The sequence below is a fragment of the Zalophus californianus genome, chromosome 2 (genome assembly GCF_009762305.2).
Source record: "Zalophus californianus isolate mZalCal1 chromosome 2, mZalCal1.pri.v2, whole genome shotgun sequence".
In the NCBI taxonomy this organism is placed as follows: Eukaryota; Metazoa; Chordata; class Mammalia; order Carnivora; family Otariidae; genus Zalophus; species Zalophus californianus.
The window spans coordinates 172,465,350-172,486,961 of NC_045596.1; the positions used below are offsets into that span (position 1 = coordinate 172,465,350).

Below are 21,612 nucleotides of genomic sequence, written 5' to 3' on the forward strand. Positions count from 1 at the left end.
AGGCTCCACCTCTTCAGGGGAGGAATATTAAAAAGAAAATATTAAAGAATATTAAAGAGTGGACATGTTTTCAAAACCACCCCAGGGACCCAGCCTGCATCCTAATTAATACACTAGACGTACTGGCTCTTTGGTCCAGTGCCCCTTCTGAGCCCTGAGACTTCAGGATATAGTTTAATGATAATAAGAACGAACATTTACTAGGGGCTTTTTTTTTTTTTTGGTTCCTGTCATATGCCAAGCATTTATCACACATTGTTCCTCATGTGATCCTCTATGGTAGATTCTACTACTAGCCCTAATTTTCCAGGTAAGGAAACTGAGGTTTATCAGAGTTCACACCAGGCTATATTCCAGAGCCTTCACTCATAACCACCATACCAGTGTTGAGGAAAAGGCATGTTTGGTGGAGAGAGACGTGAGTTTGGTTGGAAATCTGTCACTAACACTTAAGAGTTCTGTGATTTTTGCTAAGATTTAACCTTCTTGGGCTTTCCATTTTCTCCTATAGGCAAGGAGAAAACAATAGTACCTGGAGGGTTGTGGTGAGGAATAAAGGAAAATAGGCAAAGCGCTGGGCACAGGGCTTGGCATACGGTGGGTGGTCAATCAGAGGTGTGACTCTCTTCCTGTCTACTTTATTATCCTATCTCCACTTGCACACATGAGATGGTTCAGCTGTGGCCTAAAACATCAGCTTCATTCCAGAAAACCAGAGACACAGCAGGACTATGTATAATTCCTAGGAAAAATAGGGCCCTAAACCCCCTTAACTTCTGTTTCCTTCCAGCCTCCTTTGATACTTAGGAAGAGCATCACAGGGGCACCCAGATGGCTCAGTTGGTTAAGCGTCTTGACTCTTGATTTCGGCTCAGCTTATAACCTCAGGGTCATGAGATTGAGCCCTGTGTCAGTGGATGCTGCTTGAGATTCTCTCCCTTTCTTTCTGCCCCCTCCATGGATTTCCCATGTGGGTCAGGAGCTGAGGAAAAGGGGGGGAAATTGCTGCTTCACTTTCCTGGGGAAAGAAGGAAATTATGAACACATTCCATCAAGAGTTGTATCAATCCCTGAAAAGCATCTTGGTACTGAGACCTCTAGGGTATCTGGACAGAGGAAGTCCAGATCTTTCAAGAATAAAATGAGTGAAGGATCTGATTTGCCCAAATATACAATGAACAACTCTTAACGCCTTCAAAGAATCATGTGATCCTCTCATGCAAACTTCTCTTAAGAAATAAAACAGGGCGCCTGGGTGGCTCAGTTGGTTAAGCGACTGCCTTCAGCTCAGGTCATGATCCTGGAGTCCCAGAATCGAGTCCCACATCGGTCTCCCTGCTTAGCAGGGAGTCTGCTTCTCCCTCTGACCCTCCCCCCTCTTGTGCTCTCTCTCTCTCAAATAAATAAATAAAACATTTTTAAAAAAAGAAATAAAACAGTTGGATTTAATTATCAGCTTTTAAGATTTTATATGTATGTATGTATGTATGTATGTATGTATGTATTTATGTATTTATTTATTTATTTACTTGAGAGAGAGGAGGGGTGGGCAGAGGGAGAGGCAGAGAATCCCAAGCAGACTCTGGAGCCCAACATGGGGCTCGATCTCACCACCCATAACCCATGACCTGACTTGGCCAGGACCCAGGTGCCAGGACCCACACACCCCTTAATTATCACTTAATTATCACCATGGTTAGCAATTCTCTTCCATATCTTATGGCTGGCTTTGGAGGACCATACAAGAGAGACTCTTACTGAAGGTGAAATGGGATGATCAAGTCTTCTGGCCCCGTGCTCCTCCACAGAATTAGCTGTCTCTCCCCAAAGTGGTTCTCTAGTGCTTGCAAGGCCTTAAAATGAGGGGGCTCCTGGGTGTCTAAGAAGATGTTAGGGTAGGGCAGTAGGGATAAAGAGAACCCCTGACTCCTTAGAGGTTTTCCTGGAGGAAAACTTACATTTCCCTCTTTCTATGGAAGATTTAGAAACACCATTCTACTTCAGATTCCTCAAGTAACTTCGACTATATAATCCATCATCTTCTTCACTGTTTCAATGTCTTCCTCAATGAAATAACCAGACGTGTATTCCTGACTCACAAAGGGCTGGGGGTCTGAACCATCATCTGGATGGGGGAGCAGGGGTAAGTTACCTAAATTGTATTGACACAATGTGGGAAATCAGCTTGTCTTTGATAAGACCTTTGGTCTAGGAAATGCTGGGAGACTGAACCAATCTTTTCAAGGATGTGTGCAAGACCAAAGCCCTTCAACCTGTATCTCCCCCAATCTATGCCATCATCTGAGGCACAGCACCATGGCCACAATGGCCAAGGAGGGTTGAGGGTGAGGAACTGGGAAGGGGTGCATTGGGCTTGCCAAATTAGAGTCCTTTAGTGCCTCAGGAGACCTTACTGAATGTTTAAAATATCAGGCTTAGAACATAAATTGTTATAGAACATTCTGTCTGATGACCAAATTCATGGTCCTTGTAGGTATGACCCTAGACGTTCACTGTCCTGAATGACCAGCTCTATCCCCGTGAGAACTCCTGCTGTTCCTACCTTCAAGGCATCTTTCTGCCTTGGGGCTCTCTTTAGTCTAAGGAGGGTGGGAAGAAGTATTTCTCACTTCTTGTCAAGTTTTCCTTCAAAGTTGGAAAATTTATGCCCTAGAGGCACCTAGCAGGAACTTAATGCAATCAGGGTCACCTATCAACACCTTTCTCTTGAACCAGTGTATAGAAAGAATTATTGCATAACAATTATACACATGTTTAAATCCTCAACACTGTTCCTAGAACATGGCTTAAATCGTATGGTAATTTATATACATGCACATACGTACATCTATTCAAAAATACTTATTGGACCAGACACTTGGAACCACAAAAGTGGTTCATGTCCTTGAAAAATCTCTTATTAAGGAGGGCTCATGAAGCCTTCAAATTTAGGAAATCTTCGAATTATCCTTATAATCCCATAACATACTACATCGTACATGAAGTGTTGAAAGAGATGCAGAGACAGGGATGATGACAATGGTGAGCCACAGAAGAGGTGTATTTTTAGCTGAATCTTGCAAAATGTCAGGCACAGAAAGAAAAAGGGCATTCAAACATAAGTGATACCGTGTACAAAATCACAGTCAAGAAAGAATATCCTCTGTTCAAGGGACAACAACAAAAGCTTTGTGGCTGACCAATAGTATGTGAGGAAAAAGAGCGTATTTGGCATTAGAAAGACAGGCAAAGGCCAGACTGAAACCATTTGAATGGGACACACTACAATTTGGCTTTATCCAGTAAATAACAGGGACCAATAAAGGTTATCAAGCAAGAGAAGTAAATGATCAGATTTAAGTTTTAGTAAGATAAGGCTGGCCCAGCAGAGAGGCTGGATTTGAGAGTAAGATCAGAGCATTATTTCTTTGCATAATTGCTAGAGAATTTGGCAGCGGAGGGGTGGGGGAGGGTGGAGACAAGGCATTCTGGGGCCCACCCTTTAACTACTGAATCAGAATCTCTGAGTTCGAGGCCTGGGAGTCTGCATATGTAACATCTCCAAACAGAAGTGATTCACAGGGGCTCTAAAGTCTGAGGCGTAGACTAGAGTCAGAAAGACCAGGTAGGAAGCTTTTGCAATTGCCCAATTAAGAGATGAAATGTGCTGGATCTGTATGTGATTCCGATCCTCAAGACCGGCTCATAAGGAAAAACAATTGTTTTAAGACAATTACGTAATTAAGTGCTAAACTACTTGTTCCATACTGCTCTGTGATTTTAGCCAAGTTATTTAATACCTTAACCACCATGCTTTTAAATGACAAAGCACTCATATGCATAATCTTGTCTGAGTGTCACAAATTCCCAAGAGTTAGGGAAAGTGTTTATCACCTTCAATTAACAGATTAAGCTTAATTGAAAGATGAGATTGAGTCATTCTTATTTGTTTGCTTGCTTGTTTACCGTCTGTCTCCTCAGGCACTGAAAATCGCAGGAGAGTAGAACCCCGCTGACTCCGATGACCTTGATGGGTCCCCTGAGCCACAGTGCTTGACACAAAGTAGGTTCACGGTGAATACATTCTGAATAAATGAAAGACAGACAAGATAGAAATAAACAAGCGATGCAACATCAGATAAAAAGAAAGCATGGGGGGGTGGGGTTAAGAGATTCAGTCTTTCCTCCAACTGCTATTTATTTCAACACCTAGGTGGTGCTAGATGCTGAAGATGCTGCCCCTAAGGTATTGCCAATGTCGATTTCTGGTTTGATTCTGCTACTCAGGAGCGGATAAGTCTACCTTAAACTTAACCTTCGGACCTTAGCTCCTTGTTTGTGAAACGAGGGGCTGACCAAGAATGAGAAGGCAACTCGAGCTCTTTCCAGATCTCACTTTTGTCATTCATCTGCTTCACTCTCTTGCTCCAGTTCCTCCTTTTCCAGTGAGCAAAGGAACGTGGTAGCCGCCACCCAGGACCAAGTCCTTGCCCACGGAGCAGAAATGTAACGCCTCCCTAGAACTGGCTTCTCAGAGAGCAATGGAAATGACAGTGGCAGCTCTGGAGGCGGAAAACAATGTGGAACTTAATTGTTCCGTTTCCTCCAGGTCCTCGGCGGATGAGGCCGGCCCCCGCGCGCTCCGCGCATCGCACCGCGCGGCTCGCTTCTCTTTAGAGTTAAGTTTCCCGAGGACTGGGGAAGGCGAAGCGGGAGGCGCCCACCGTGCAAAGATGCTCTCCCCTCGGAGGGGGGCGGGCCTGCAAAGAATACCCGGGGCCAGCAGGAAGGCTCTCATTGGCCGGAGGGCGGGTGACGGACGCGGGGCGGAGTTTCCCGGGGGGAGTAAAAGGGAGGGGGGTGTGCGCAGCCCGTGTCAGTTTCAGAGTCCTGGCTGTTCACCTTTGCGTCCGGGATCCTGAGCCCAGCTTCCCGCTGAAGCGTTTTCCCTCCTCGGCGGGCGAACTGGGCGCCCCAACCCTATTCTGCAGCGCCCTGCATCTCCCCCAGCCTGGGGCCCCTTCCTGCATTTCCTCTGTGGTGTACTGATCCAGGGGACTTTCTGTCTGTTTTCTCCTTTTCCCTCTTTGTTGCTCTAAAACCATTTAAGCCCAAACCCGCCGGTCCGGAGGGAGTTCGATTTCTCCAGAAAGGCGGCTGCCGCGGGCTACACCGGCCCCTCCTGCGGACCCGAAAACCGGTGCGCCCACCCCGCCTGCCCTACCCGCCGCCTGCCTTCGTTCGCCGGAGGAAGCCAGCCTAGAGTTCATTGATGCACCCATTCCAGTGGTGTAACGGTGAGTCCCCAGGCCGGGAGGGCGAGCGGACGCTGGGCTGGCCGCAGACGAGGTGGGGCGCAAGCCTTTGAGATCAGACAGAGGGCTCGCGCTCTTCCTCTTGAGCTAAGTTTCTCATGAAATGCGACGCGCGAGAAAGCGTCCTGGCGCCCAACTCCGCTCAGCACAGCGCCGAATTTGGGGAAAAAAAAAAAATCAGGTTTAACTCAAGGCCCGGGACTGTCTCTGAACGTTGCGGCGGGCGGGGGGCGTGGGAGCCGAGGGGTTCGCGGCCTTTGTGTCGCGGCTTCGCTCTTCTATCCCCTTCCCTTGCCTTTGTGCGCTCAAACTCTGGTCTTTGTTGTGGTTGTCGGAGGAGAATAAAATCCGCGCTCGGGTTGGGATCTCCTAGAGGGAGCTCAAGTTCCCGGCCTGGAACTTTGCAGGCTATTTTAAATATGTATACAATGCAGCGTGCGGGACCGGGCGCGGGGGCGGCTTCCTCTGTGTCTTTGTTGGCTTCTCACTCGCTGCTAGGGGGCTTTTTTGTTTGTGGAAGACGCCAGATTAAAGAGCGTGTCTTTATTGGGTTGATAAAGCCTTGCAGATGTCTCGGCGCCCGGGTACCTTTGGGTGCAGGGCCAGGCCGGCGGGAGCCGTGCTCTCTGGCCCTAAGGCCAAAGAACCGCACCCGCACCCGAGCCTGGGTGGTGGCCGCACCTCCTTGCCTAATCACTCCTCCACCCCACTCTCTACCCACCCTCCCGGGCCTGGAGTGATGCTAAATCCATCTCACCTGAGGCTTTTTGGCATTTCAGGTGATACCGGTTGGGTTTGGGGCTGACTCCACCCAAGCTACCTTAAAGAAGGGCCTTTCTGAGCCGGTCAGTCAAAAGGTATTGGTTTTTGGATACTAATACCTTCCAGTGGCTTTGGTGTTTTAACCGTGTTGTTCCAAGGCATGGAGTTTCTGGAGAAGTGGGGGTGGGGGGCAGCTGGCCTTATCTCAGTATGGTAAGCTGGCCAGTTTGAAAAGAAAGAAAAGAAAAAAAAAAAAAAAAACACCCTTCTTGAGAGCAGACCCCTGCCAGATCTTGGATGAATTCTTCCAAGCGGCTTTTGTTTTAAGGCAGGGTTTGGACAGCATGTGTATGAGCGTCCCCCATCCCCCTCTTCCTCTTGCTGGTAGGATCTAATTTCCTGAAAATGAACCAAGCTGTGTGTGATAGGCGGGCATTGGGGGACAGGGGGCGGAGGATGGGGGTGAGGGAGGACGGTGCATCCCAGCATCTGGGAAAGCTTCCCGTTGGCTGGGCAGGGGAAGCATTTCCCAGACCCACTGGTCTTTCTTGGCCAGCCCTTCTCTTGACGTCATTCCAGCCCCCAGCCTGCGCACCACCACGATGAGACACTCCTGATGTCAGGGCTTTGCTAGGTCAGCTGAGACAATGGAACAGAGACTTCAGAAGAACCAAGGTGGCTGGCACTTGATTCTGGCACTCCTATTTCATATGGGGTTTTTAGACCAGCAGAGGGCTTGCTGCTTTTTCTTGTCACTTAAAGTGACTGATAGACCCTGTTCTTTGACTCCAAGGAGGAAGCAGTCCCTTCCCCCTCCCCCATCCCTTTGTTGGGGGTGGGGAATATCTGGAGTCTCTTTCCTCAGGTTGGTATTCTGCCCTTACAAGTTTTGGAGGAAAAAATGACTCCTACACCTTTTGGCCAATATATATCTTCACCATTGATTTTTAATTATAAGTAAATGTACCATCTCCTCTTGGCTATGAAGCTCTTCTCACCTGTATCTTTTTATCACATGAAGTCCCAAGCTCACTGACTCAGTCCTGGAACCCAGGAGAAGTCTCTGTCAGAAGAGCTAAGACGGTCAAGGTAAACTGAGGCCAGAGTCCCTGCAGAGTGCCTATACATATCCTTTACAATAGCAGTTTCCCAGGACGGGAAACCAATGAGGTTCTTTGGGACCCTAAAGATAACCAGGATCCAGCTCATAAAACGTGCATGGAGAGCCAAGAGGGATTGGGGTTAGACCCCCTTATGGCATCAGATGTTGCTGAGGTAGGGAGCCTAGAAGCAAGGGCTTCCTGTTGAACATAGCAAGGTTAGGAGCTAATTATTTAATCTTTTCAATAAAGTCTTTCAGGACAAGAACTACTTCTGTTTTTTGTTTTCCCACAATGTCTAGGTCAGTGCATAAATCAGGCTCTCAATAATACTTGTTGGTTGACCGGTCATTCATTAGCTGAGGGCAGTTTCTGGGCAATTTTCCCAAATATCACTCTCCTTACTTTGAAGTGGAGCCTTTGCCAAGGGTACCAAGTTGTCTTGAAAATCAGGAGTTATTTATCTGTCAGCTAGTTAATTGAAAAGAAGCCAAACGCTGGGCGAGGCACTGGAGAATATACACAAGTCCAAGTCTGCTGTCTGTCCTCAGACTTCACTCAGACTTAGGAACGTTCAAGCTGGTTAGGACTATTTCCTTTCTGATTTCAGGATTCTAGTCGCACCTCTATTGCCGTGCCTCCCTTGGTACAGTGAAAGCTTTTGTGTTTTCTTTGTCCCTACACAGTAAAATCATCCAGTCATTCTTTGCTTTTTTATATTCAATGTCTGTCATGGCATTTGTCCTGTAGTCAATATTTGAGTTCACTTAAGTTGATGCTTGGAACAGCATCTGAGTGTGCAAGAACCAGAATGTGTGGTACAGGTTGTGAGCCCTGTAGAATTCAGAGGAAGAGAGGGCTCCCTGGGATATCATGAGGTTCAGGCTTGGTGGACTTGCAGAAGGCAGAGGGAGTTTCGGGCAGGGAAAAGTTGGCGTGAACAAAGGTCTGGAAGCAGGTTAAGGACAGTTTAGACAAGATACAGTGAGACAGGTTCCTGGTGGGTGATTCCATAAGACGGTGAGTGGGGGAGGTTGAAGAGACCCAGGGCGTGTGTGTGTAGGAGGACTGGAAGCCAATCACAAGCTTGGGAAATAGTGGTGGGCTAAATTACAGGAGGGACCAGACATCAGTGAAGTGTCTGGGACAGAGACTTGGAATAGAATTGGGCCCAACATCTAAAAGAGGTTTGAAGGCAGGCTCATGATAGGTCACCAGACTGATCTAGGGGATGACAAGGCATGAGATGTAGGATGTCAAAATTGACTTCCAGTCCTTTAAACCAGTCTTCTTCTGAGTTGTGGTAGCACTGGAAATTATAATCTAGAATTCTGAAGTATATTTATGGGTTCTGGCTCCCAACCAAGATGTCAAGCCAGTGCTTAAAAACCCATGTTGAGGGCGCCTGGGTGGCTCAGATGGTTAAGCGTCTGCCTTCGGCTCAGGTCATGATCCCAGGGTCCTGGGATCGAGTCCCACATCGGGCTCCCTGTTCCTTGGGAGCCTGCTTCTCCCTCTGCTTCTCTCTCTCTCTCTCTCTCTCTCTCTCTCTCTCTCCTCCTCTGTCTCTCATGAATAAATAAATAAAATCTTTAAAAAAAAAAAAAACCCATGTTGAAGAGTTGAGTGCAGAGGTCTTTGGATACAAGACTTCTTAGCTGCTTGACGTTAGACAGCTTATTTAACGATTCTTTTTTTCCTGTTGAAGGGGGAAAGTAAGTTTCACAGTGGCATTACGAAGATTAAATTTGTAGCCTGAGAATGTGCTTGGGTTGTAGCAGGTTTATGGTAGATGCTAGTTTCCTTGTCTCCACACTTGCTGAAATGCAAGAATTGTATTATGCTTGCCTTTTGGATCACTGTAGCATTTTGTCCTGGTTGCAGGACAGAACATTCCATCCGGCTTATATCCTGTATATATTTTTTCGTACTGTTAAAACATTACAGGAAATTTACTGTTTCTCAAAACGAGTACTCCCAAAACAGCGGCTCCAGGATTGGTTCATCCAGCAGTAACTGCCATAATCTTGTCTCCTCTTTCCCTGCCCCTTCTGCCACCTTCTACCCTTGGCTTTATATTGAACAGCTTTCTCGTCCAGCTGTGACCTGGCTTTGAGCATTTCAGTTGTCTCAGGAAGATGTGACTCTTTCCTTGTCCAGCAGGACTTCGCTCTGTTTTTGGCCAGAACCCTGTCAACATACCTATCTCCACACCAAACCCTGGCAAGGGGAAGGTGACTACAATGATTAGTAGGCCAGTCGGGATTTACCCGAGTGATGGGAGAAGGAGAAGCGTCTAGTGGCGGGTCAGTGTTTCCCAGAAGGCATGTGTAGGAATCTGCCAAGGACCTTGTTCAAAATGTAGATTCTGGAGAAAAAAAAATGGGGGGGGGCGTGCTCAAGTCATGGTCCCAGGGTCCTGGGATCAAGCCCCTGTATTGGGCTCCCTGTTCTGCATGAATCCTGCTTCTCCCTCTCCCATTCCCCCTGCTTGTGTTCCCTCTCTTGCTGTGTCTCTTTCTGTCAAATAAATAAAATCTTTAAAAAAAATGTAGATTCAGGTTCATTTTGTTCCGGGTGGGCCTGAGATTTTGCATTTCTTACAAGATTTTGAGTCGGATGCCAATGCCACTATACAACTGCACATTGAGGCTTTGAGTACAAACGGGGAAAGTGGCCAGAGTAAGTGGCGCCCTGCAACACTTTCTGGAACACTGGCCCAGCCTTGGGGTGAACAGTTTCTGTTCTGGCCCTGGTGCAGCTTGTCTCCTGGAGCAGGTGACTTCATAATGACAACTGACCTTTGCAAGGGCACCTTGCGATTTTACAAAGCTTCGTTCTTAACGCACAGACTTCGGTCCTCTCTGTTTTTTGTTTGTTTTTAAATGACAAAGGGAAGTTTAGATAGGTCTAAGTTCTTAAAGGTCACATCTCTAGGGAAAGGCAGTGTTGGCAATCCAAATACCCATGTTGGCAACCCAGGGCTCTTCATTTTGCTGCTGAGCTCTGTGAGCTTCTAGCTGATGGGATCAAGTCTTCCATTGGCTCGTATCCTTGATCCCCTAGGTGGAGATGCAGTTTTAAGTGCTAGATGTGCTATCCCATTTCACGGATGGCTTATTTACCCAAAATCACATGGCTGCTCAGTGTTAGAGCTAGGATATAGAGTTAAGCCTCTGTATCAAAGAGGTTTAGGAGCCCAGAGCCTGCCATTTCTCTCTCCATCCTGGATGACCTGAGTAACATCAGCCTCGGTGGTACATTTCCAACAATCAACGATAAGTTTTCCTCTGCCTTTCTTTGCAGGGTGTTTCTGTGGCCTGGGACTGGTTAGTACCAACAAGTCCTGCTCCATGCCACCCATCAGTTTCCAGGACCTTCCTCTCAACATCTACATGGTCATCTTTGGCACGGGCATCTTCGTCTTCATGCTCAGCCTCATCTTCTGCTGCTATTTTATCAGGTGGGTGGCACCCTGGGTGACCTGGGGCAGGCAGGCAGGGAGAAGGAGGCCAGGGGTGGGGTGAGCCAAGTGAGACTTCCTCAGCAGAGTCCCTGGCTTCCCACTGGGGCCCCTGCTTTGAGGACAGGGCTTAGCCTGCCCTTGACTGGGCCCGTGACGCCTGCTGTTTCTATTTTCGTCAGCCTATCAAGTTGTCCAGGGCATATAAGGTCACCATTGGTTGGGCTGCATCGCATCTCTTGGCCTGTTACGCTAGGGTGGCCTAGGATTATTGTCTGACCAAGTAATATCGTGAGTCCATCCCTTCACTTTGTCTCCACTCCCCGCTCACAACTCTGGGTAGCCAGGGATAGGTGGCCATCAGTTACACCAGTAGCATGTTCCTCTGCCCTCCTGGGAAATCCTGTTGTCAGCCCTCCAGATGCTAATATTAGCAAACTGATGTCTGGAGAGCTGGTTGTTTATTCTGCCTTTTAAGCTCTTTATTTTTTGATAGTGGGGGCAGGAGGAAACACAATAACCCCCCCCCAAAAATAAAAACGTCACTTGTTCTTATTACATAGAGATCCAGGGAAGGACTTGAGCATGGTAGGGCTCCTGAGGCTAGCCAAGCTCCAGGAATGGTTTCTTCACCTCCTGTTGAAAGACATGGGAACTGGTGGCAGGTTTTCTACCAAAAATTTGGGGCATGACTGGTATTTAGAGTGGAAATTAGTGTTTCTGATGAGGGCATGCTCTTGGTATTAACAGTTCCTCATTGTATGGGACTACCTTGCATTGCATACTGAGGAGTGTGGAGCATCCCTGGGCACCCCAGTGGTCCTTAAGGCCATTGTAATAACCACTCCCTACCCCCCCCCACCCACACACACACTTGACCAAATGCCTGAGTAGCTGTCAGCTTGAGTCTTGCCAAATCATTTAAATTAAGATGAAGGAAAGGAGTTCTGGCTCCCTACTGAGAGGTCTTTGTGGGTCTGAGTGCTTCACCTGGAGGGAGGCTAGGGGGAAGGCAGACACTCTTCCCTTCCGTCTGTATTCCTGAAGCTAGAAGAGCTTCCTCTAAAAAAGGGGAAGTGCCCTGAGTGCCCCCAGCCAGCTACTTTAGGCCTCTTCTTTCTCAGAACTTAAAGTTCCTGGGACTGGAGTTTTCCACTTACATGTTTATGCAGAGAAGATAGTGGTTCACTTTCCCTCTTGTATGATTGAGTCTAAAATTTGCATAAGTGGGAATGAGGGCAATTCTTCTAGTAGCTCTCCGTCCCCCATTTCTCTTTCCCCAAGCCTATATTTTCTTCCTCAAACTTTCTGGCTTCCTGACCACCAGCCACCCCCATCTCCCCACACCAAGCAGTTCATGCAGTTCCCCAGAGACTGAAGATGGAGACATACCAAATACCAATGTATGATTCTGGGGAGGAGTCTGCAGAAGCAACTCTGGTACACACGCACGCTGCAAAGGGGGTGGGGTCGAGTGAAGAAAAATCTAGAAAATGGCCCTGGGCCAGGAAGTGGGTGACCACGGTTCATTTCCTAATTCTGCCACTAATAGGATAGGTGTGACCTTGGGTTTTTGCTACTGTTTACCAAGTGCGTTCTGTGTGCCACATTATGGTTGGCATTTTGTGACACACACACCCCCGCCCCCCAACGTATGTATTAGCCCACTTTGTAAATGAGGAAATTCGTGCTCAGGCAGGTACGGGTTTGCTCAGGATCCTATGTCGAGGAAAATCCAGACGTGGGCTAGCCTGGTGGTCATTAGCTAGAGTCTTTCAGATTCCTTACATTTGCCTTCTCTGATTCTTACTCTTTGAATGGGAAGTGAAGGGGCAGCTGTGGAAGGTCCCTCAGCACCCCCTTACCGCTAGAGATCGGGGTCCCTCAGGAGGACAGGCTAGGGAGCTAGGCCTGACTGACTTATTTTTGGCTGGCTGGAGTAAGAGAACAGAGCAATAACCAAAAGCTTTCCTGACTGCGGGCCGCTTGGCGCCAACTGTCCATTCTGTCACCCCACCTTCTGTTCTGCAGCCTGCCCAAAGCCAGCTGACCCCGGAGTTTCATGGTTCCAGAGGCTCGCTGCTGTGTGGCAGCCTGGGGGTGTCTATATATAGAAAGACACACACAAGCACAGAAGCCACTTCCTCTCCCTGCTTCTCAGTTTCCTCCACCGCCAAAATAGGCCCATGACCCCTGCTCTCCACCTGGCAGAGCTCATTGGCCAACACCAGCCTCCACTCTCCCAACTCCCCCTCACTCCTTCCTCGGTCCCCAAGAGCTGACCTCTGGACTACACAGGATGGAGGGGCCAGTGCAGTACAAATAGGCAGGAAAGGAACAATTCTTTTCAGGACCTGGCTGCATTGTTTGTTCCAAAAGGGAAAAGAAGCCAGGGAGAGCCCACTGGCAGTGGTGAGAAATGGTCTCATTGAAATCCGAGTATTTTTAGTAGCTTTGGTCACCCAACAGCTGAGAAGGCCACCTGTCCACAGTTGCTGGCACCACGGCCTCCACTGGATGGCCCAGGGGGTTTGCCCTTTGCTTTCTTTCTCTTGTAGCCTTTCTCAGCCCCCTCTCCTCACAATGTATACCTTCCTGTTCCAGAAATCTACACGCAGGGTGAAGGCTCTCAGTGTTCTGGTGGTACTGGGCTCAGGGGCCCCCAGCTACTGGAGGGTCGTTGACTGTGACCCTTAAGTGGAGCCAGGCAGACAGAAGGGCTGAGGGTGGGGGGGGGGGTACCCCGCACATCCCATGAAACAAGCAGAGAGGCACAACACAATGTGCTCAGAGCCATGTGGGAGGGGAGGCAGTGGAGACACCAAAGATGTGAGCCGTCCCCTCATTCTTGGAGTTAAGAAGCAGGCTCTTCACCACTTCCTTATTTGGTCTCCTACATAGCGGGTGACAGCCTCCCTCAGAAGGCGGCTGTGAGCACTTTGATCATGAGAACACACTCTTCCTTCCCCAGCTTCATTCGGTGTCAGCCAGGTAACCGTTGCTCCTTGAGGCTTTGGATGCATCCATGTCTGCCCCTCTTGTTTAGAGGTGGGGATGGAGAGGCCTGCCTGTGAAAGGCTTTTCTGGACTGAGTTCCCTGCAAAGTTAAGGTTGGGACAGTGGGAGTCCTGGTTAAACCTTTGGTCCATCCCTCCAATGACCAGAATCTCTCCAGTGGATGTGTTGCCCTGGGCCTTGCTCCATGGTGCGGGACTCCACCTGGACTAGAGTTCCTTTGTTTTTTTGTTTGTTTTTTTTAAGATTTTATTTTTAAGTAACCTCTATACCCGACTTGGGGTTCAAACTCACAACCCTGAGATCAAAAGTCACATTTTCCACTAACTGGGCATCCTTGGACAGGAGTTTTTTTTTTTTTTTAAGATTTTATTTTGAGAGAGAGGAGAGTGCAGGGGGAGGGAGGAAGGGCGAAAGAATCCCAAGCCGACTTCATGCTGAGCAGGGAGCCTGACATGCGGTTCAGTCTCACCACCCTGAGATCACCACCTGAGCTGAAACCACGTGCTCAACTGACTGAGCCACCCAGGCCCCCCTGGACTGGAGATCTTTTTTTTTTTTTTTTAAAGATTTTATTTATTTGAGAGAGAGGGAATGAGAGATAGAGAGCACGAGAGGGAAGAGGGTCAGAGGGAGAAGCAGACTCCCCGCTGAGCAGGGAGCCCGATGCGGGACTCGATCCCGGGACTCCAGGATCATGACCTGAGCCGAAGGCAGTCGCTTAACCAACTGAGCCACCCAGGCACCCCGGACTGGAGATCTTAAGAGGTTCCAGGTACACAGGCTCGCTGGGGCCCCTGACTTCTGTTAGTAACAGTGGAGGTAGGTGGCAGCCCGATCTGGATCTGCTCCCTGACTGGGATTTGGGCATGGCTCTGCTCTGCTCCATGTGCTGCACCTTCCCCGGCTCGGGCTGCAGTTCACCTTCTCCACAGTGTCCGTGGAGCGAGCGTCTTCTCTCACTCCTTTTGGTTGAGGCTTGTGATTTGAGATCTCTTACTCTAACTCAGATCAGCACTCTTATTTTGCCAAAGGACAAATATAGGGGCTTTGGAAGTCTTCCAGTCTCTTAATGACCCCACTGTACTGGGCAGAAGCAGCCCCGTGGACAATAGGGAGATAAAAATCTGTGGACACTGAAATTTAAGCTTCATATAGGTTTCGCAAGACATAAAATATTCTGGGGCCCCTGGGTGGCTCAGTCCTTAGGCGTCTGCCTTCAGCTCAGGTCATGATCCCAGGGTCCTGGGATCAGGCCCCACATCGGGCTCCCTGCTCCGCGGGAAGCCTGCTTCTCCCTCTCCCACTCCCCCTGCTTGTGTTCCCTCTCTCGCTGTGTCTCTCTGTCAAATAAATAAATAAAATCGTAAAAAAAAGATATTCTTTTGATTTCTACTTTCCACCACTTAAGAATAAAAATCAGTCTTAGCTCCCAGGCCCTATAAAACAAGTGCTCAGCTGGCTTTGGCCCTTAGGCCATAATCTGCCACACCGATTATAACTTGATGTTTCCTTCCAATAACCCAAATCTGGGGTAGGAGTGATCAGTGCAGAGGAAGCCCCATCTGGCTCCCAAGTACAGAAGGACATAGAGCTACCTGCTTAATTTGGAAGGTTTCTTTCATTGCAAATAAAACAGCAATAATAATAATGCATAATCATGGTCCCAGCCATTAGTTGTAGCCCTGCTAATGAACAGATGTTTCCCAAGTGGTCTGATATCGTTCTCAGGACAATGATGTGTTCCACCTAATGGGAAGCAGGACACAGTATGTGTTAAAGAGCTCAGGCTCTATAGTCTGGTAGACTTTGATTCAAACTCGCCTATGCTGCCAACTAGCTGTGAGGTTTGGGCAAGTTATTTAACTTCTCTGGACTTCAGTTTTCCTCTGTAAAAAGGAAAGCTCTCAAAGTACATGCGTATGTTAACACAGGGTTGGACGCACAGTAAGCCCTCCATAACTACGGTGTTCTTGCCATTAATAACAACGTGTGCTGTGTTTTGGCTATTGAGAGTTAGGTTGTATGTAGGCCACCAGCTCGAAACTGGAGGGGGAAAAGGGCAAAGGAGGGATCATCTGTGTTTGCTTGGTGCTGTGAAGGGGAGAGTATGCTTTGGTTCCAGAATACTTTAGTTCTCCAGGAGGAAAATTCCCCAGGGTAAACAGAGACTTATTTATCCTGCCGCCCTGGCTTAATGGCAATATCCCTTTTAAGACTATCTAACTCCTTCTGTAGACTCAGTAAGCAGCTTATTGATCCATAGACTTGGGGAGCCTGAAGAAAATGAGGTACTGGGAAACCACAGGCAGTAGGAATGAACCATTCTGCTAGAATGTGCTCGGCCAGAATTCCCCCATCTGTGGGAACTGCCAGAAAGTTTGGAGGCTGCTGGGCCCAGGAAAGAGCCTGAGTCTTTAATCCACTCTGGGTGACCCACATGGGTCCAAACCACACTCCGTGGCATCTCTGCGATGAGACAGCCCTGGGGTGAGCAGCCTCCCTGGCCCCAGAAGAATGGCCCCCTGCAACCCTCCTGCCTCTCTTACTCTGAATGGCTGTTTGTAGCAAGGCATAGTAATAACTAACCTCTTCTCTCCCCTATCTCTTTCTCCCCCAGCAAACTCCGGAACCAGGCACAGAGTGAACGATATGGCTATAAGGAGGTAAAGTGCTGCCTCTTTCCCTGAGACTTCCTGTCCTGTTCCTTGCCCTGCTAGGGAGCAGGCAGGATGCAGGCAAGCTGGTGCAGTGCTGGCCTGGAACCCCCTTGGCCTCTCTTCTGGCTCCCTTGGAAGCTGACGCTTTGTTACGGTCCTCACGTCTGGCTTGTCCCAGGCAGTGCCCAGAGCCCTCCCCCTCCAGAGGGAGAAGACCCTCCTGTGCAGGGCTGGCCACTCCCTTCTTTGTTGAGAGCACCTGGCCCTGTGGTGGGCTTCTTCTGACACCATGCCTCCTCTCTGTCTTCCCAGGTGGTACTTAAAGGAGATGCCAAGAAGTTGCAATTATATGGGGTAAGCGCACTGGGAAGCATGTAGGAAGGGCCGCAGCCGGCAAGGCAAATGGCACCTTCTCCGTCCAGCTCTGTCTGGACCTTTCAGGAACTACTTCTTCTTCTTTCTTCTTTCTTCTTCTTCTTCTTGTTTTGTTTCGTTTTTTTTTTTGGTGGGCAGCAAAGCCAAGGTTTCTTGAGTGATAGCAGAGTGATAATACAAAGCTCCCAAGGAGGGAGGGGACCCGAAGGGGTTGCCCTTTCAGGAACTTTAGACCCTGTCTTCATCTCCTTGGGCCAAATAAATGGGACTCATCCCAGCAGGTAATCCATGTATGGGATTCATGATGTCGGCGTAGGCAGAGAACCTAAAGCGATTACAGAAGGGTTTGAATAAGCGGGGACATGTGGCCCCAGGAAGGCTGCTCTGCATAATGTTGAAGGGGAGGGTGAACACACCACTCCGTGCCAGAGTCCAGCCGCCTTTGCTTTTACCGCCATACATGCACTCTGTCCTAGCCACCTGCGGATCTGACCCGTGTAGCCATCCCCGCAGTGCTTCCCTGTTTCCCCCAACCAGTATAGCAAGTCCTTGGGTCTCCTCACATGGACTTTTCAGGAGGCCATTTTCCTCTTCCTGTTCTACTTGCGCTTATGAGATCATCTAACCTCGAGGTGTCCATCCATAACCCCAGACACTTGTGCACAGGGGGTTTGTGGTTGTCTGGGAGCCGGGAGGATCCACAGGTATTGCTAGACACGAGACAGCCTAGGAATGCCTCATTTCATCTCTCTCCTTTTTAGATTTTATTCATTCGAGAGAGAGCACGAGTGGGGGGAAGGGGCAGGGGGACAAGCAGACTCCCGGCTGAGCAGGAAGCCCAACACGGGGCTCCATCCCAGGACCCTGAGATCATGACCTGAGTCAAAGGCAGACACTTCACTGACTGAGCCACCCAGGCGCCCCTCATCCCTCTTTTTGATGCCTGCTATTGCATTTCAGCAAATTCCCAGGTGTTCCCTAAGCCCTCCTTGAGAGGAAGAGTTCAGCTCTCAGGGGTTAATATATAAAGACAAAAAGCTGGATTTAAAGAATATTAAAACTGAACACCATATCCCCATCCTTAACCTCTAGTTATTGATACATGTCCCCTTGCCAAATATACCAGGAGAGAAAGGATTAAAAAATACTCTTCTAGAACAGTACTGGTCAATGAAGCTTTCTGTGAAGATGGAAATGTCTGATGTCTGCACAGCCCAGTATGGGAAGCCCTTGAAATGTAGCTGGTGCAATTGAGGAACTAAACTTTTAATTTCACCTTCTTTTGGTCAATGGAAACATCACGTGTGGTTAATGGCTACCCTCTGACTCAAGTGTCGGTGGCTGATGAGGAAACGGGGCCATAGCTTAGTTTACTTGGGTGGGGATGAGCCGATGGGTGCATGTGGTTCTTGCCCAGCCTCCTTTCACACTACCCCTTCTTCCCACAGCAGACCTGCGCAGTCTGTCTGGAAGACTTCAAGGGGAAGGACGAGCTGGGTGTGCTCCCATGCCAACATGCCTTTCACCGGAAGTAAGTGTCCACTGTGGGGAATGTGCTACCCAGGGATGCCTTTTGAAAGAAAAGAAGCAGGGAGCATCTTGTAGAACCTGTAATCCCTACCCCCTCCCTTCTACCCCTTGCCAGTGAGGCCCTACATCCTGTCTGGACATCAGACAAGCTGGAGGGGTTGGACTGGGGCAAGGACAGAGATGTCCTGAGAAGCCGCTGGGCTCCAGGAGACAGACGGAACAGGCTTCTTCTGCCCACAGGTGTCTGGTGAAGTGGCTAGAAGTACGCTGTGTCTGCCCTATGTGTAACAAGCCCATTGCTGGGCCCTCGGAGGCCACTCAGAGCATCGGGATCCTATTGGACGAGCTGGTGTGAGTGCTGCTTCTATGCCAAGACCTGGAAAAGACCTCTTGCCTCATGGGTGCCTGATCCCTCTGCACAGCTACAGTGAACAAGGACTGTTGGGTGGTGATTGACATGCTTACCTGAAGGGGCAGGGATGCAAGGCTAGTCTCCCAGCATCAGGGTGAGACCAGTGTTGCCCCACCTTTTTGCCCCCTGAGGCCGCCTTCCCTGCTACTCAGAACTAATGGCGTCACCCATAAAGAACACTGTATCCTGGTACTGGATTGTCTGCCTGCCTGTCCCTGCTGGGGAAAGCCATCCACCCTTATCTGGCTGAGCGCTTGGATTTCACCCCCTGAGGGTTCCCCTTAGGAGGACAGGCTGCCCTGACCTCAAAGAAGGGTTAAGATGGGCCCTGCCCCACTTGTCACCTCCCTCCCCTCTTCACTCCTTGCTGAGGAAGGTGAGAAGGGGTGGAAGGAATGATCAAGGAACCATCAAGGAACCAAGTGCCTCCGTTGGAAGTGAGAGAGGCTCTGTAGAAAGTCAGGAAGAGCAGGGGACACGGAAAAAAGGAAAGTCAATGTTTACATGGGGCCTGTGGAAATAAAGGCTGGTGGGCAGGCCTGCTGACTACAGGGTAGTGGAGGGCAAAGGCCTTCCCCCTGCTAGGATCTGTGGTGCTATCTGTTCACTCTCTTCCTCGGTTAATCTCAGAGCTTCCTATGCCGTGTTGGGGTTTGAGTGCCCCTCGAGAGGAAGGGCTTGTTCTACACTCAAATGAATTCCCAGGGGCTTTTTCTAAAGGAGCAAAAGGGGCCTGGGGATGGGGGTGTCTGTCTGAAGGTTAATTAAGGTAGCAGCAGATACCTCTTCCCCTTTGTAAATAGTATTTTTATACTTCATCCTCACCATCTCAGGCTTTATACATGGAACCCCTGAATGGATGGGGTGGGGTTTTCTCTCCCCCACCTGGAGTAGGTGAGGGGTGGGGCAAAGGTATGTATTTAAAGAAAATTAAATTTAATAACAAATTTCTCTTAACTTTTGCCTGTGGTTATGGCCTGTGTCTCTTGGCCCTTTTCTGCCAGCAAAGGAAAAAAGTTCTCTTACTGCTGCTTCTCACTTCTCCATACTCAAAACACATGCCTAAAGGTTCCCAAATCTTAAAAAGAAAAATTGATGTCAGGTTATTACCTGAATGCCATAGGACTAACATCCAGGTACTTTAAGGCCTGATTAAAATATTCTAGAAATGAGCTGAATGAGCCTGGCTTCAAGAAAGGTGATGTATGCCACCATGGTGTGTGATAGAATGCCAAGCTTAGTAAGACTTGAAATTAATAAAATCCTACACGACATTCAAGTAATTGTGCTCTTACTACCACTCAAGGTCCAGGTTGCTACCACAGAGGCTCGATCTCTTTCCCTTATTAAACTTTTTTCTCACCTCCTTGCTGACAATCATGGAAACATGTTACCCTCCTATACCAACATCTCTGAAGTGTTGCATCAACAAATTTATGCCCCCGTGTGCGCTCAGATCTTTTACCCATGCCCTCCATCTTTGCTCTCAGTGTCTCAAGGGCTAATGGATATGCAAAATGGACTGGGAGGGCTGAGAACAATTTTCTTGGCCATCATGAGCACGGAGCAGGTGGGCTGTGGTTCCTCAGGGTGGCCAATGGTCATCCCAGGAAGCAAGCCCTGGGTACCGTGCACACTAGGAATATTGAGCAAAGTAGGGCATAGTGGTGGGTCACAGATGTGCGAGAGCTGCCCATGGACCCAAAGGAGCCAGGCCTAAAGGGTGGGTGTGATACCCTCTCACCCCTGCAGTGGTGTCATGGAGGCTATTGGCACAGCTGGTGCTCATGCTTGACAGACCTGAGGTGTAGCTGGGGCATCTGCCCATCCTAGGGAAGTTACCAGCACCTGTCTTGGTGGGGTCCTTTGCCCGAGTACCTCCTCCACACTCTGAGGAATAACTCCCGCTCCTTAAAGCCTCTGCCCTCTCCTTGCTGTTACCAACCCTATAGAGTCTGGTCTTTTCTTCATCAGGGGCCCCGCTTCTTCCTCTAGTCTGGCCAGCTTCAGTGCAGGGAATAAAATGCTTTTCCTAAGCAAAACCGCCCTCCCTCTAGCTCCTGCTGCAGCCTCATGGTGGATGCATTTCTGGGATGAGGGGGAAAGCAGGTTGGCTTCAATATTTACATGCTCCTCCTTCACCATCTCCCTTCCTCATCAGCGTTGGCATATTCCGATTAAAATGTTGGCACTAAAGTGTCTTGTCTGCAGACTTGAATAGCATTGTCCTGAAGTCGAAATGACAGGGTAAAAATGCCTTGTATTACTTGCAGTGCTTCAATCCAGCTCGGTAGAACAGTGCACAGAGGTGAAAACTGTTTTTGTGAATCAGAGAGGAATGACAGTAACCAGTCACAAGGTAAATAGTCACTGGTCCCAAATACACTGTCATTAGTGTGGTCGTGTTTCTAGGGCACCTGCCAAGCTGCCAGGTGCTGGAAGACAGGATAGCCCTTGCCTTTGGAAAGGGTGTAAGCACGGTGTATTTGGAGTGAGCAAGCTCATGGGCCAGAAACTCTGAGCTCAACTGGTATGGAAGTGACAGCAGGAGTCCTGTGGGGAGGTGATACTGGAGCTGCGTCCTGAGGGAGTGACCTGGATGAAAGCACTCCAAGCGTTAACCAGCCTGGTGGGTGTCAGAGTGCACACAAGTCAGATGAAGCTCGGGTGGGGAAAGGCTGGGGGTGAGACAGTCCCGTGTGGGCCTGGAGCCTGGAACTTTAGGTTAGAGTGAGAATCCCAAAGTTCCTTTAGATGAGGCTTTTAAAAGATCCGAGCACCATTTGGAAGCTAAGACAATGCTTTTCTTCTCTCTGCACAAAATATTCAGAGGCAGCTACAGTGTGTGTAACACTACTTCTATTACTGAAGAAGAATTTGCATCCTGATCACGGTGTTTCAAGGAGTTAAAAAAAAAAAAAGGGGCACCAGTCGGTAGAACATGTGGCACTTGATTTCGGGGTTGTGAGTTCGAGTCCCA

General features: G+C 48.9%; 1 protein-coding gene across 2 annotated transcripts; it reads left to right on the forward strand.

Moving 5' to 3' along the window:
* The first annotated feature begins 4,869 nt into the window (after positions 1-4,869).
* Positions 4,870-21,586, forward strand: RNF122 (ring finger protein 122). 2 transcript variants are annotated; one of them, XM_027600543.2, is made up of 6 exons: positions 4,870-5,297; positions 10,484-10,640; positions 16,276-16,321; positions 16,628-16,669; positions 18,139-18,221; positions 18,461-21,586. In XM_027600543.2, exons 1-6 carry the CDS (start codon positions 5,273-5,275, stop codon positions 18,573-18,575), a joined length of 468 nt encoding a protein of 155 aa, XP_027456344.1. In that variant the 5' UTR covers positions 4,870-5,272; the 3' UTR covers positions 18,576-21,586. The 2 variants fall into 2 exon arrangements, with proteins under 2 accessions (XP_027456344.1, XP_027456345.1); XM_027600544.2 differs by having other exon boundaries at positions 18,142-18,221.
* Positions 21,587-21,612: the final 26 nt, after the last annotated feature.